Genomic DNA, 17016 nt, shown 5'->3' with positions numbered 1-17016 from the left:
CTGCCACAGATGCCACTTTGCCGAGGCATCTGCCGCTGCTGAACGGGAATTGCCACTAGATGCCGGTGTAAGAGAAGGTTTACGGTAAGTTTGAGAAACTGGCTTGAGATACACTTTTTGTTATATTCCATGGAATGCTCTTAACATCCCGATAGCAATGAATATCTGAAGTGCTTTGACAAAAAATCCATTAAAAAATGTCATCTGTGGAAGCCTACTGTAAGAAGCACGACCAATCATTTTAGCCGGCCCGGCTAAAATAACTGGATGGCCTACCTGCCTGTCAGCCTTCCATCTGTGCACAAACTTATCTCGTGCCCTCATTGGTCATGTGCGCGTTCGTGTGTGTTGGAGGAGGGGCTCTGTAAAGAAGTGGCAGATTTTTCCCGCCTGTGTATTTTCAAATTCTAGCGCACTCGAGCTGGTTTCTCCAAAATTACCTACCCCACCTTTAAATGCAGTTTCTAAAGCTGAAACCCTACAAGCACTGCAAAGCTGGCAAGGGGAGACGGATGAGGATGACTCACCACCATACGAGCTCGTCACCTTTGCATTTGACCAAAGAAAGGACATGAAACGTTCTGCCAAGAACTAGTTACAGTCAAGCATAACAAATTGTTCGCCAGTTTCCAAACACAATAAAAGGGTTGGATAAAGAAACATGAATCGTGTCTTGCTTTTTTACGTTGGTTTAGATTCACTGATATCAATATCAAATAAGAATCATCTGAAGCACTTAAAAAAATGTTTAATCAGAATTAAAATATTAAACAACAAAACAGATACAATGACATTAATCTGTTTATTGACAGCAAAAATAATACAAATTAAGTACATATGCCTACATTTAAAATAACACATTTATACATGTGTACAATCAAATATAACTGTCCTTTCCCTCATTTATAAAGTATAAACCTTAGCATCTCACTTGCAGTGGCAACTGCAAGATACAGCTGCCCTAAGTCTGTAGCCAAGTCTAATAACACCAGTGTACACGTTGCTGTGTCAATACAGATATTTATTTGTTAATTATTTGTATTACTAGTAATAATACACCTGGATTATCGTAGCAAGCAGTGGAAACTCCCCTCCAGAAGCGACAATTGCCAAGGGCTTGCGTTGCAACCCTCATTCGCCAATATTTCTTTTTTTTATTACAATATATTTTTAGTAGCCTACTATCATAAATATAGCACATTTGTTTAATTTTGCAAACCACGTTCTCCAAGTAAAATTGAATCGAAATTATAATTTATAATCGTTTTGAAAAATAGAGATCGCACATCAGTCCTGTGTACAGATCAATTCGATAAAGTCATGCCTAAACGGCGACATTTTACTCGATAAATACGGGTTTAAACAGCAGCATTTGCCACGGAAGCTGAATGGCAGCTACCGTAAACCTTCTCTTACTCTGGCATCTTGTGGCAACTCCCGTTCAGCAGCGGCAGATGCCTCTGCAAGTAGTGGCATCTGTGGCAGATGCCGGAAGTACTTGCCACTGCCTGCAGATGCCACGAAATGAGCCAGGCCCTACTGGATATTCTTCAGGTAACGAGAATCTGCTGGAATTTTAAAAAGCAACTGATGACATAAGATTACTATATAAAAGTGATAATGGTAATGATATTTAAACAGGTGACACTAATGCAGGCTCAAGCCCAGGGGCCAAGCCGCTGTGGCTTTTCAGTCCTCAAAGCAAACAAAAGTATTTTACTCTGGATTCATGGTGTATAAAATGACAAGGGGGCTTCTACGTAAATCTGGCAGGAAAGATGCCCCCCCTTGTAATTGTGGCCAGAATGTTCATAATCTCACAAAAATCCCACTTGTGTAAATTATTCTCCTTTAGTTTAAGCAAACAAAAAGATGTACGCTGAATTTATCCGCTGAAAAATGCTTCTAAATCTGGCAGAGCTGGTGTTATGGCTGCCAAATTTGGCAAATACTAAGACTCTTGATCGCAGATAACAGAAAGATATCACAAAATACTGAAATCGTTATTCTTTAGCAAAGGCACAAATCGTCAGATATTTTAAGCTGTGTTGGTGTGTTATTAAAGAAAGAATTTCTACATAAACATTGCGATAACATTGAACCACACATAGTCTTTTCTAGAGTCTAACCAAAGAGTCTAACCAAATCTTCTGAATCTTTATGGTCTTACTTGACACAGAACTCCTAATATCTGGATAATATGTATGTTATGTATGGCCAAATCATGGTCTAAATCATCACTGACGTGGTTGAGCATCGTGACGTGATGATTTAGCTGAACTTGTCAACATAACGAATAAACAAATGAGCAGCAGTGTATTTTACCTCCTTTTCCATGTGTAAGCCCTCTGCACGGATGTTCCGCTCAAATATCTCCCTCTTCTCTGACTGCGAGCTAGACTTCCTGTAAACCAGGATGTAGTCAATGCGACTCTTTCCATCGCTGAAGCAAAGACAGCTGGACTTACTCCTCCCCTGACGGATAGACGCATAAAGGACACACAGTCAATAAGGAACAATTAGTAACTGGCCATTGGCTCCTCCACCTTTACACACATCATTACACACTATAGAGTTCTTCTGTCCAGCTTCCCTACCCCACTGACCTCTGGGAGGCACGAGTCCGACTTGGTGTTGTTGTCCAGGATGCTGCTGTTGGTGTCCGGGTTGAGCAGGGTGGAGTCGTCGTCTCTGGACAGGCTACTGATGCCCTCTGACCTTTTTCTCTCAAGAAGCACATTAACATTCTTCACAGCTGGAGGCAAGATTAGCAGAGAGAAAGTTAGAATACACAGTTACTACTTGTGTATTTTCATTAGTGTATATGGAGGACACTTTTCAATCCCCTGGACGTTATTTAAGGCATTTATCCCTCACAGTCCTTTGAAAAGTACATATTTTATTCATGCCATTTGTATACATACATGTAAATAAACAAACGTTTTGAGTTGGTGTGTGCGAGAAAAACTTTCATTTTTGCCGCTGTTTTTAATTGAACTATGTACTACTGTAACTTGTATTATTCATGTTTTATTATCTTTGGTTTTTAATGTTTATAATGTGTGTCCGCTGCACTATCTCTTAATGATCTTAATGTCTTTCATTTTTGTAAAGCACTTTGAATTGCCTTGTGTTTTAAGGTGCTATATAAATAAACTTGCCTTGCCTTGCTTAGAGAGAGAGAGAGAGCGAGAGAGAGAGAGAGAGAGAGAGAGAGAGAGAGAGAGAGAGAGAGGCATATCTAGCGTCTTATAAGACTTCTTCTTTGTATTTTGATTGCTTTGTCAAAACTGTTACTTAAAACCTTAACCATTAAATAGAAAATGATAAAGAGAGTTTGGCGCTTCTTGTTTTAAAGAAATATCGGTGTGTTATGTGAACTGCAAGTGTAGAGAACTTTCAAGCTCTAGTGGCGCTGGTTCTCACCAAGGGGAGGCTCATCAATTTGAGTGCTGGAGTCCGTGGCTTTAGACGAGGATTCCTCCATGATGTCTGCCCCCCCACAGAAGGGGAAGGCCAGAGGTCTGTCCGCAGCCTGGTAGCCTGAGGCCAGAGGCTGCAGTGGGACCCTGCGTCGGCGGTGGCTCCTCTTCCGGGGCTCAGACTCATGTAGAGATAAACTCACACCTATAGGAAACACAAGACCTTTATAACACTATGTTTTTGCCACACCTGTAACTCATCTCACATACTACTGGACCCATCAGCCTAATATTTATTATGCTTATTTTTGACTGTGTGCGCCATGACCACTCGTGAGTCACTGTCTTGATCAGCCTACCGTTTTATAAGAGCAGTGTGGTTGAGCATTACAGATGAATTTTACCGTCAAACTTTACTGTTAGATACTCAAAGGAGTTCATTAGTCATGGGTAAGTTAGGTCGTAACCATTCACACAACATTTGAGTTCAGGTCCAGATTACTTCTTGAAATCAATCCAGTGTTAACAAATAAACTGCCTGGAAGATTTCTTGCTTTTTATGAGCTTAGGGTCAAAGTCAATTTTTGTTAAAGCCAAAAAAAAGGTTTGGTTGCACCTATCATTTTTCCAACCCTTCAGGGTGATACCTCTCCCAGTTATGACGACGGGTTCATTCCGGTTTTCCAAGGATTCAGGAATAGAGAGAATAAGAGAGATTATGTGAGACAGTAAGATCTGTGAAAGTCACAGAGGGAAGACCAAAGAAAAACTGAAATTGACAGCTCAGTTACGTGTATTCCTTATTATGGGGATTTACGATTAAATACTTTGAAAATACATTCTCCACAGGAACACAAAAGCTAATTCGGTCTATTTATCATCTACTGTAGGAAGTGTCGTTAAGGTTGGGGTACATACATTCTCCATCTTAATATCTCCATCACTCACTCTCTGGAGAGCTTCTGTAGAGGTGGGAGGACTGTGTGCTGATTTTTACTTTGTGACATGAAAAGTTGACTCAGCTAAATCTTTCTGCTGAGCCGTAGAACCGGGGACAGAGGTTGTGGAAGCGTCCTTGGCTCCAATTAGCCATTGATGCTTGGGAACATTGGAGCCCGTGGATGCAGCTAACAGAAACACAATACGATTAACTGACAACACACAAACCGGACAAAACGCGATGAAAGCGACATGTAAATCACAAGAGCATACCCTGCTTTATGGTCTATTTTACTTGAAAGGGGACTTCAGAACCAGTTAGTAAATTCCACTCCCCATATTCAAGACGCATGTTTCCTCAGGACACACAGCGGTCTTCTTAACGGGATACATAACATCTTACTATAATGTTGTCCCTCAAATACTGAAACACCATATATGAGCCTACAACCTGCTGTACCAAGACAGTGGCCAGTAAAACAATGTGACCATCAAACTGTAACCACCCTGTTGTAAGACTATAACCAGAGCCAAAACTCAGGTGGGGGGGAGGCTTTGGCAGCACACAGCCGCTTGCTCTCACCGCTTTAGTAGAACAAGGACTAAACAAAGTGAGATGGCTGTCCTGACATAGCCAAAAATGCATATTAATGCTACGTTACACAATTTTCTCCCTTCTTAGTTTGTTATTTAGAGGCAGATAATAACTCCACAAACCACACGATTGCACATTCAAAAGGCCTACATGACTTAATGGAAAGACAGGGCTCTAATTTTTCAGTCTGTGTTTTTCTGTATGATACACAGTGCTCAGACATACGTTACATTAAAGTGGACCTATCATGCTATATTTGAATAATATAGTCTAGGACCATACCTATATAAGGCATATTTATACTTTTTATTTTTCAAAATACCAAACAGATCATGCATTTTAGCCATTCCTCATTTCGCTCAATTTAACACTGTCTTTCCATGGGCTGATTCTGTGAGAACAGCACCATCTACAGGACTGGCATATGTACTACAGCGTCTCCAGCGCTTTCGAACGGCAATGTCCGTGGCTGTCTCCTCCTGATTGGTGGAGGTGGCCCAACAGCCGTAGCGCCACTCCTGTGACGTCATAGAAGTGTTCAAATCTGGATCAGTCTGTATCAGATCCGTTGCAGCCCCTTTTTTAAGAGATTTGGGTATGGAGGAAAATAGAGAGGGTTGTGTTTTCTGACACTTGGTGATTTCCCTGGAACACCGGGGACACATATTCATGTTTAAAAGACGTACAAAAATGCATTTTGCATAATAGGTCACCTTTAACATCGTTGTTTTGCTTTGACTTCATTTTTAAGAAATAAAACCCATTCAGTTCATTTTCATGTGGGCTCATCAGCTCCCACCGCGATCAATTGAAAGAACTCACATTTTGAGAGCATATTAATACTAGTCAGACTTTGGATTCAAACCCAGTGCTGAGAACCTGATAAACCTAATTAGGAAATGGTATGGTCTGAACCTGTGCAGAAAAAGACTGGTTTCATCCCACCAAACACACACAGGAGACATTTAAGAATGCTGGGGATGATCTGACACCTGATGGGATCTGGTGTTTTTGGAGCATTTAACACATTTAATTCAAGAACACTGCTTCTAACATAGACGTGACTCTATGTGTCGTACTACGTTGACATTTGAACACATTCTGGTTAATCCTGCTCCAGGATCTGTCAACTACACAGCTCGGCTCCATAGAATTGGCAGTTAAAGATCTATCGAGTTTGTCACAGTTAAACTTTTTTTGAAATGTTGAAACTGATTTCCCAGAAGTGTTAGCAATGTATGTTAGCACAGCATTCATTGGCAATACAACTTCTACAACTACATATACACTGTGTAAATATGGGAGCTGTCTATACAGTACATGTTGCTGTTGCTTTTTACCAATCGTAACGGTGTCTTGCTTTTCAGGATAGTGTTGTAATTTTTTGTCATCATGTCCAGAGATGGACCGAGGGGGGGATGCAGGGCAGACTTCACACCTACAAACCTGCTGCTGATGCCTGGATGTCACACACTCACTCACAGAGGCATGCCCATTTCTGTGTCTTACAACTGATGCAGCATTGAGAATGAGGAAGTGTTTGAAAAAAATACTTTAACGATCAAGAGAAAAGGGGAAAGCTTCGGGACAAATGTATGACTGAGTGTGTGTGTGTGTGTGTGTGTGTGTGTGTGTGTGTGTGTGTGTGTGTGTGTGTGTGTGTGTGTGTGTGTGTGTGCATGCGTGAGTGCGTGCGTGCGTGCGTGCGTGCGTGTGTGTGTGTGTGTGTATGTGTGAAGGTCAAATGCTTGCATGGTCAAAGAGAGAGAGAGAGAGAGAGAGAGAGAGAGAGAGAAAGAGATGAAGCGGTGTGTGAGTAGGACACAGCAACACAAAAAGAGAGAGAAAGACAGAGAGAGAGAGAGAGAGAGAGAGAGAGAGAGAGAGCACTGCAGCAAAAAAAAAAAAGAACACTGTTGAACAAGCTGCCTCTGCTTCAAGACAACTTGACAACACTCACCGAGTGAAGGTGGAGAGAGGAAGAGAGGCAGCTTCACCTTTCAGAGGGGGAGGAAGGGAGAGAGGGGAGGGGGGGGCTTTCCAGCAGAGCCGCAGCAGACGCCAAAACAGCCAGGAGATCTTTCCCCATACACACACATGCACAAACACACACCAGTCACCCCTCCTTCCCCCCCAGCCCCAGCGTGCAAAGGACCTCGCTGAGGAAACAAACAAACGCGACGTCCCAAGAGGAAAAGCAGCATCCCCACTTCCTACTCCTTAATCCTCATCACCGCATCCGTCGACCCAACATCACATTGGACACACACACACACACCCACACACACATACTCCCACATAGACAGGTCTGTCAGAGACGCTATACGACCACAAGCTGTCAAAGATCTCCTCTGGAGAAAAACACAAGCATGACCAGGATGTTTACAGTGAGAGAGTGAGAGAGGGAGAGAGGGAGAGAGGGAGAGGAGCTGCGTGCCGTTCATCGGCATTCTTGATCAGTCTTCCCTGGCAGCCAATCAGAGGTTAAGCTGCTCTCTCAGCGTCCAATCAGAAAAAAGGGCTAGATGTGTTAGTGTTGCTTTAGCCAAAACAATGACAGTGTCAGTGTGTACCTTTTCATAGAAAGCCAAGGACAGAATTAAGTAGATCATATACGGTAAGATCTTTTTCAAGTCTAAAGCAACAATATAAATAATGACAATATTGAAATATAATTCTGTAATCATTCTTTCTGGCCTTGATGACCCTGAAGAGATCTCTTCTTTAATATATTTCAATTTAAAGGTCCCATGTCATGGCCATTTCTACTGATCATAATTCCATTGTTGAGGTCTACTAGAATAGATTTAAATTGTGCAATTTTCCAGCCCGAGCACACACACACACACACACCCGCATCCCGCCGTCTCAGGCTGAGAAATCCGCGGAGCTGCAGCTGAGAAAAGATTGAGTGTGTGTGTGTGAGGAAGTCCGTGGATTGGTCCAAATACTCAACGTAAAGGCTCCGCGAATGTAATGTAACGGCTCTGTGCTAACTATGTACTGAAAAAGCTCGGGAAATATATCTAATTGATGTGTTTAACACAGACTACCGTTAGCTTCATTATGCCTTGAACGATGACGTGTACATTTTGTCTGGCATTTATTTCATTCAAATCATTTTAGATACCAATGTGTAAATTGTCTCTGCCAAGGGTTCAAGACATTTTTTAATTAATAACATGAGAAAAAAAGATACTACAGCCAATCACAGCAGACTGGGCTTTTTGAAGAGGGAAGCTTAAAGAGACAGAAGATAAATACAGGTACTGTATACTCAGATGGACAGTATAATAATGTTTTTTTCTGAACATGGTCTAATAGAAACCCTAAATACAAGCATGATCTTTAAAATGTGAATGTGTGTGCTTTAAAAGTCTGCTGCTCCAGTAAACTGATGGTTTAAAAACATGGGTGTCCTAACATTTTTCACTGAGGGCCACATACAGAAAAAATACAAAGGCCTGAGTCCCTCACTAGAGGTGAGGTATACTGCCTCATAAGTTGAGTTATAAGTTAGCAAAATCAATCAAATGTAGGTCAATTATGCTTTCTACTTGAATATGATTTAAGAAACAACACAGCTCTCATAGGGTTTCAGTTATCCTGTTGCAGCTCATCCCTTAAAATAAGGGGAAACATGAAGGGTCTATTTAAATCTTGTTATGGAAATAAAACTAATATTTGTTAGAACATGTTCTCAGCTCTAATTGACTGAATGTCTTTGAAAAGTGGGCTTATTAACACATGAAAACTACTGTGTAATATAGGCTCACATATATATTTAAGAAATACAATATATAAGACAAGCACAAGTTTCAGGTGGGGGCCATTTACCATCATACTTTAAAGGTCCCCTATTATACTGCTTTTCATCAATATATTATAGGTCTCAGATATATACAAACATGTCTCTGAAGTGTTGGACTCGAAATACCAAACTGTGCATTGTAGCATCCCATAATCCCCTCTGTTTCAGCCCTGTTTCCAAAGTGCTGATTCTCTGTCTGTTACTTTAGATGAAAATAAGGAGCCACTCCCCACGCCCCTCTGAGAGATATTTGGTTAAAAAGAACACAATGGTGCTCTAGGAGGAGATTCAGGTGATAAGGGGGGGGGGGTTAAACTTGGTTGGTTATTGGCTAATGGTTACACTAGCCAATCAATCGTTATGACATCATAAACTGTCCAAAATCTGATCAGCTCATTTTCAGACTGGTTTTTATATAAAAGGATCAGGACAAAAAGTGAGCGGCCTTTTTTCCTGAAACTTTCAGAGTCTCTTTACACAGAGGGGACACATGTTGATGTATAAAAGACATGAAAAAGTGGATTTTACATAATAGTTGAGCTTCAAACCAAGTAATAAAAAGAAAATGTCTATGAATTTCATAATAAACCAATGCAATGTGAAGTTAGGATGAGTACATTTAAAAAAAATGTATGCATAGGTGACCTTTAAGAATTTACTGAGGGCCAATTAGAAATGGACAACGGGCCATATTTGCCCCCCAGGCCGTAGTTTGGACACCCCTGGTTTAAAACCCCGAGCCTGTTTTTCAGGTTTCAGGCTCGAAAATGACATTCCCAGAACAAATCACCATATCTTCCCTTCTAAAAGGGTTAAATTAATCATCTTTTTTCTCAAAGTAATGATAAACCTGTGAGTTGGATGTAGAAAAGTCAGAATAAATATAGACGTTTTTTATTTTAAAGAAAATTCAGATTGAACATGGTAAAAAACTGTAAATTATAGTGTCCGTCCAAAAGATATTTTGTACTTATAGTGAAAACTAACCTTGGATGATGGGTTAGTAGACTAAAAGCTTTAGGAATCCAAAGTACAACATATAATAAGTACCCTGTATCAAGATTGATGCAAAAAAAGTGATATTTGACCTTTTTAGACAGATTTAGCAACAAAAAAAACTCTTCTGGGGCCATTTGGGTGGATTTTTCATATCTCTGGCTCCCCCTGCTGGATTTTGACATGTGACATATATTTCTAACCGTCAGAGCCAATGGAATCGAGGGGAACTCCCACATAGTCCTTATTTGGTCGCGAGTTCGGATCACTCAGTGATGATACTATATACCTAAATAATCTGTGGAACCTCAGCTTTAATCGGATATCTTGTATGTGCAGCTAGGATAAGTAATAAGGGTACTTTTATCTTGAGTTCTGTGCCAATGTCCGTTAGCATTTTTCGCTAAGGGGTCATTTAGATGCTTCTTATGAGACTTGTGTTTTGTTTTGGTAAAAATGGTTTGTATCATCAGTTAGCTGAGATTATTTCCGTTAATCTGGTATAACACATTAATAGGTTCTTAAATATTAAGATCCCCTGAGACACAGTGTCGTGAAAAAACAAAACAAGGCGGGGACCCTTGGAGTTTAACAGGTTAAAACTATAGGTTACTTACGTAACCCCAGTTCTCAGAGTAACATGAAGTGAGATGTCTCACTATGGGATGCGCCTCATCGCGGAGCAAACAGAAGCATCAATCTCATTACGCCAATCCTGATTGGCTGGTGATCTTGACGTCAGCGTCAGGGAATCCACCCCCTATAAGTAGCTTGCGCTACGCCGCATGCGTCATTCAAAATAAGCACCTCTTCTCGCTTCACCATAGCAAGGAGGGCCGTCTGGTGAGACATCTCACTTCATGTTACTCTGAGAACTGGGGTTACGTAAGTAACCTATAGTTCTCATTCATAACACTCCGTTCGATGTCTCACTATGGGATATTGTAGCTCCCGTATTGCCAGACGAGCTTATCTCGAAAGTCACCAAGACCAACCAGAACTTAACAGTTAGAGCTCTAACTCAGCAGGGGGCCCAGCACTGCATGGGCCACACTGGGAGCAGAGACGTCTAATCTGTAAAAGCGGACAAAAGTGAGCGGCGAGGACCAGCTCGCTGCTGCACAAATGTCTTGGATGGAAACACCCCTGAACAAAGCCCAGGATATAGCCAGACCACGAGTCGAATGAGCACGCAAACCCGAAGGTGCCTGCAGACCCTGACTCGTGTAAGCCAAAGCAATTGCCTCCACAATCCAGTGAGAGAGCCGTTGCTTAGTAACAAGCTTGCCCTTCTGAGGGTTAGCCCAGGACACAAAGAGTTGGTCATTATGATGAAACTCTTTTGATCTGTCCATATAAGTGCGTAAAGCACGGACTGGACATAGCAAATTCGGCTGCTGTTCCCCGGAGGGACACAGTGGCGGAGGAAATGCCTCAATGTCAAAGGGGGTATATGAACCAACCACCTTAGGTATAAAGGCAGGGTTGGGCTTCAGCAACACTCTCGTTAACCCTCGGGCGAACTGAGTGCATGAAGGATGTACAGATAGCGCATGAATGTCACTGACTCGCTTGGCGGATGCCAGGGCCAGTAACAGCACTGTCTTGAGTGACAGGTGCTTCATGTCAGCTTCTTCCAGGGGTTCAAATGGGGCTCGAGTGAGCCCATCTAAAACCACTGTCAAGTCCCATAAGGGCACCAGTGACCTGGAAACAAGAAGGAGCCTGCGAGCTCCCTTCATAAAACGGCAGACCAGAGGATGCTGGCCGGCCGTCTTACCCTCAAAACCCACATGGCATGCAGCAATAGCAGCCAGGTAGACTTTGATCGTGGAGAAAGCTCTGTGTTTATCAATTAGGTCCTGTAGAAATGATAAAATCACTCCCACAGGGCATTGAAAAGAGGTGTGCCCTTTTTGAAGGCACCAGTCCTCAAACACCCTCCACTTACAGTCATAAAGAAATCCTAGTGGAGGAAGCTCTTGCACTCTGAATAGTGTTTATCACCTTCTGCGGGAGACCCACTGCATTCAGATTATACCACTCACGGGCCAGGCCCATAGGGCCATGCGCTCCGGATGTGGGTGAAAGATCGTCCCCCCCGCCTGAGACAGTATGTCTCTGCGTAGGGGGAGCTGCCACGGCTGACCGCACAGCAGCTGATATATCTCCGCCAGCCAGTACATTGCAGGCCAGTGCGGAGCTATCAGGATCATTGTGTGGCGCTGTTCCCTCACTCTGGCCAGAGTTGGGGGTATCAGCGCCAGGGGTGGAAACGCGTACAGGAGGACCGGAGGCCAAATGTGCGCGAGCGCGTCCACACCTAATGGTGCGTTTTGATCGCGCATTGAAAAGAAAAGCTGACAGTGAGCATTTTCTTTTGATGCAAACGGATCTACCGCGGCTCGGCCGTAACGCACCCACAGCTGGCTCACAACATTTGGATGTAGAGTCCAGTCTGCATATGGTGGTACGCCTCTGGACAGCAGGTCTGCTCCGAGGTTCATCACACCCGGTACGTGCGTCGCTCTCAGAGAGAGGAGACGGCCGCAGCTCCACAAGATCAGTTTGCGTGCCAGCATGTGTAACTGGAGAGAGCGCAAACCCCCTTGTCGGTTTATATACGATATTGTGGTCGTATTGTCCGTCCTCACGAGGACATGGTGTCCTCTGAGAAAAGGCAGAAAGCGTTTTAGGGTGAGGAACACCGCTAAAAGCTCCAGGTAATTTATGTGCGACCGCTGGAGGTCTCTGCTCGAGAGACCCCTCATCGGACGACCTTCGTAAATACCTCCCCAGCCTGTCAGACATGCGTCTGTGGTGACCACCTTCCGTGAAAAGACAGCACTCCGTTCCCTCCCCGTTTGGGAACGAGGAAATACTTGGAATAAAAGCCACTCTTAGTCCGCTCGGCGGGTATTATAGATATAGCCTTCTTTTCTAGAAGCGAGAGGATCTCTCTTTCTAGAATGTGGGCTGACTCCCCTCGGGCCTGTGAATACAGAACGCCGAGAAGCGAGGGGGGGTGACAGCGAATTGGAGTCTGTAGCCCCGTGTAACTGTCTTGAACACCCAAGCAGACGTTGTGAGCATCTTCCACTGTTTGCTCCTTAGAGCCAGCGGAGATGTCACGTCTTTTGCCCTCTGAGTCTCTATTTGTTGTGTTATCCTCTAGTGTCTGAACACGGTGGTACCCCGATTTGACAGTCCCCACCGACACTGCGCATGCGCGTGACGGAGGTGCCTTCACAGCCCCAGTCGTCACTGCGCATGCGCGTGGCGGCGGTGCCTTCACAGACCCGTTCATTGTCCGCCTTTTGAGAGAGGCCGTAGCTGCTCTAAAAAGGGGAACAAATGGCGGGCAGTTTATTGGTTTTATTGTTTTTATTGTTTTCTCTTTCATTTTTCTGAGCTGCGCCTTCAGCCTGAGGCCTGGATGCGTCAGCGGAAAATGCTTTATCCGAGAAAACAGAACAATATTGTGACATGTGTTTTGGTGCACTTTGATGGCGTTGAGGCATCTCTCGAGGCAGCGGGAACACATCTGGAGCTGGGGAACCTTCCAGCTCCGTCACCGAGGGAAGAAGAGGAGGCTGTCAGGCCGCCAGCTTCTTCTTCCTCGACTGCTGACCAAAATTCCGGGTTGGCTGCGCCTGGGCTGCAGCCGGAACCGGAGATTTCCTGGGCCAACTCGCCCCCGTCTCCTGCCTGGGCTGGGGACTCGGGGCGGGCCGTGACCTCTGCTGTTTCGGTACTTTAAACCGAGCAGCTGAGGTAGCTTGGGCGAAGGACTGTCACTGTGAAGGCAGCGGCTGGACCCTTCGAGGAAGACAGAGGTGGAGGGCCTCGTCTTCCTTCTTCTTGGACTCGCATCTCTTCTGCATAGAAGCGAGCGCAGATCCAAAAATCCCCTCGGGAACGATGGGCATGTCCAGCACATCCTCTCTTTCCCGGTCTGGGAGGTTGGTGAGGTTGAGCCATCTAGCTCTTTCCTGCACGTCTATAATTCCCATTGCCTTTCCCGTGGCCTGGACGGCGCAGCGTTGAACGCGGAGACAGATGTCCGTGATCGCGGCTATCTCGTCCAGTACTGCCGGTCCAGGATTACTTGACGGATCCTCGCAGAGCTCCGCTTGGTAAGCGGTTAGCAGCGAGGAAATGTTCAAAGCCCTGGCAGACAATGCTGCGGCTCTGTAGGACCGTTCAGTCATGGTTGACTGCAACCGGTCCGCCTTTGCCGGCAGCGTGGGGTTCCTGCTCGGTGTAGTCGCCATCCTCGGGAGGAGGTGAGCTGCCACCAGCGGTTCCATCGGCGGTATGCGGAGCAGGCCGAGCCTCTCCATACCGTCGCAGTCTAGAGAGGAGGCACCCTGGATTGGGGCCTTGTTGCTGAAGGGCCGGTCTCTCCACGAGACCGACACCTCATCCAACATCTCCGGGAAGACCGGCAGGAGTTGCCTCTTTGTCCTCGTTGCTTGGGGCAAATTTTTCCCCTCGTAACGGGACCTGGAGGTCTCCTTGGCCATTTCGGGCCATGGGATGTCTAGTCTGGCTGCGGCACGCTGACACACGGCCTGCAGGTCCATACTCAGACAGGGCGAAGCTGGTGTGCTATCGCCCGGGAGAGCAGCCATCGCTCCCGGCGTTGCAGCCTGAGCCGATGACATGAAGACGTTGTCTTCCTGCTCATCAGAGTCGGACAGGAGGAATCCAGAGGTTTCATCCTCTTCGTCCTCCATGTAGTCCAACTCCAGGACATCTTCTGCGGGCGAGACCATGGTGATGTCCAGCCGGGGGCCCCAGCTTGGTATAGCGTGGGGCCCCGCTCGCATGTCCCTCGCTGCCACCGAGTCCCAGCCTGACACGGCGCGGGACTCCGGTTCTGCAGCTGCCACTACTGATGAGCCCCAGACCGACACAGTGCGGGGCTCCATCTCTGTGGCGGACACCCCCGTGTCTTGATTTCCGTCCGGTAAATCAGAGGACATGAGGGAGTCCTGACCCGGCAAGCTAGCTTGCCGGGTCAACCGTCGGTGGAGGCTCTTCACGGTGAAACGGGCACAATGCCCGCATGAGCCGGGGTTGTCGATAGCCTCCTGGGCATGTTGCAGCCCGAGGCAGGACGAGCAGACCTGGTGTGCGTCTGTGTCCGAAATCTTCAACCCGCAGCCGCAGAGCCGAGCCTCCGATTCCCTGGCTCCTCTGGTGTGAGGGAGAGACGTGTCCATCTTGCTCGCCATTATGGCGACGTGGGAAGGACGCGCTCATAGCAGGTGCTTTGCTGAGAAAAGAGAATCACAACCTGTCGTTAATCCGGAGAAAAAGCGACGGTGTAGATTTTATTCTCAAAGAATATTAACTGGTGTGTTAATACCTTTTTTATCTTCTACTTCTCTGGTGTGAGAGAGAGAAAAAGAAAAAACTTCCTCGCTACCGTGGTGTCGGTAGTGAGGGAAGACAAACTAGCAACACGTGTGTTGTTAGCTTGAAAAAATCAAAACCTTACCTTTATTTCCGAAGAAAAAACGGCGAGGTCGATTTTCAATACTAACTGGTGTGTTAGTATTAACAGTCTTCTTGCAGAAGTATATATCGAAGTAGCCGGCGAGCGCCCGTCGACCGAAGTGAGCTTGGATAGCTTGGTTCCGTCTGTGGACTGTGTGAGCTAGCCCGGCTACCAATATAGAGATGTGCTCTGAAGCGAGAAGAGGTGTTTGAATGACGCATGCGGCGTAGCGCAAGCTACTTATAGGGGGTGGATTCCCTGACGCTGACGTCAAGATCACCAGCCAATCAGGATTGGCGTAATGAGATTGATGCTTCTGTTTGCTCCGCGATGAGGCGCATCCCATAGTGAGACATCGAACGGAGTGTTATGAATGAGAACATGTACTGCGCCAGACTCCACTTACTGGTGCTGCTGTCACAGAGGGTCTCCTGACTGGCGCTGTTGGTGGGCAGCGGGGTGATTGACAGCGACGCTGGGCAGGACACCGGCTCCAGATGCTTGCTAACGGACGGGACGGCGGAGGCCTCCGAGTGAACGCAGTCCGGACTCGGGAGGTTGTGGCCGCTCGCTGGAAAAGGACTCTTCCAATGGGAGAAGCCGATGGCCACTTGACCCCCGAGGTCAAACCCTGAAAGAGGAAATCAATCACAAGAAAGACAAATGAGGAGAAATATATTTTGGATTTCTTCTGTTTTTGTATTTGTCACGCACAACATAAAATTGTACTATGTTTCATGACTATTCTATAACACCCCTTGTTGTGAAATACAAAAGACGTGCAATATATATAGGCCGTTAATAACTGTGCATTATATACCTGGCTTTTATATCTTCAAAACTGTTACAGGATGTGTGTTTTGTAAATGGTTGTAAAAGACGTGTTACGTGCTCCCCTCCTGTTTGTCTCTCTGTCTCCCTCCTGCACAGACACACCTGGTCCGCCCCTGGCTCCGCCTCCCCCAGGTGTCCTAATTACGTTCAGCTGGGGACTTGAAAAGCAGAAGCTGGAGGAGAAGAGTTCTCTTTCCCGATCTTGACGCCGGAAGACGTTGTCTGTGGACTTCCTCCTTTTACTGTATCAGGATCTCTAGTTCCGAGTGTTTTGTGTTTTTTTGTACGCTGGAGTAACAGGAAGTTTAGGCTTTTCGCGGCTTTGTTTTCTCCCGTAGGGTTTTGTTAGATTGCTGGGTAGCGGAGGGAAGCTCTGGGTCCTACGGCCCGTGGTGTGGCTGGCCCAGGCCCCCTTTGTCCTTTTGTTTGTTTTCTGTCCTCCAGCGCCCTTGTTCATTTTGCCGGCTGGCCATGTGAGTACGGTTGTGTCGCAATAAATGAACACCGTTTAATGCTGCGTGTTTGCTGTGTTTTATTTTATGTTGCGGGTCTCCCCAACGAGTCCCTACCACTAGTAGAGGGCGGGTCGTAACAGACGAATAAAGGTATTTTGATTCTGATTCAAGAGTCACAAGGAAAGATGACCCTGAATGTACTTTCCTATCATGAATGGTCATAGGGGGATTTAATTGCATATAGCCTACTATCAATAAATGGTGCACTCTGACTGTTATCCGGCTCTGTGTATTGCTGGTAGATCCATAACAGTCAACAGTATCACAATCATCCATGTGATGTTGCCCTCTGGTATTACTGTAAGTGTCATGATCATCTGACTTTTACTGACACAGGGATTACCCAGCATTTTACTGAATTTAAAAGCGAAAGTGTTTATACTTACAGATAGCAGCAG

At 45.5% G+C, this 17016-nt stretch overlaps 1 protein-coding gene across 9 annotated transcripts in view; it reads right to left on the bottom strand.

The window, feature by feature from the left end:
- The window catches only part of LOC307021235 (anoctamin-4-like), a 67310-nt gene that overhangs the window by 33283 nt on the left and 17011 nt on the right, over window positions 1-17016 (bottom strand). For 3 of the 9 annotated variants that reach the window (XM_079653170.1, XM_079653168.1, XM_079653169.1), the window contains exons 3-6: window positions 15676-15900; window positions 3427-3627; window positions 2607-2755; window positions 2326-2475 (exon numbers count right to left, since the gene is read on the bottom strand). In XM_079653170.1, the coding sequence (XP_079509296.1) occupies window positions 2326-2475; window positions 2607-2755; window positions 3427-3627; window positions 15676-15900 (725 nt within the window). The other 6 variants (XM_079653172.1, XM_079653173.1, XM_079653176.1 and 3 more) reach the window with 6 other exon arrangements.

This window comes from Notothenia rossii (assembly GCF_949606895.1).
Source record: "Notothenia rossii genome assembly, chromosome: 10".
NCBI lineage: Eukaryota > Metazoa > Chordata > Actinopteri > Perciformes > Nototheniidae > Notothenia > Notothenia rossii.
The sequence above is the reverse complement of the archived record's forward strand: the minus strand, read 5'-3'. Positions and strand labels throughout refer to the sequence as shown.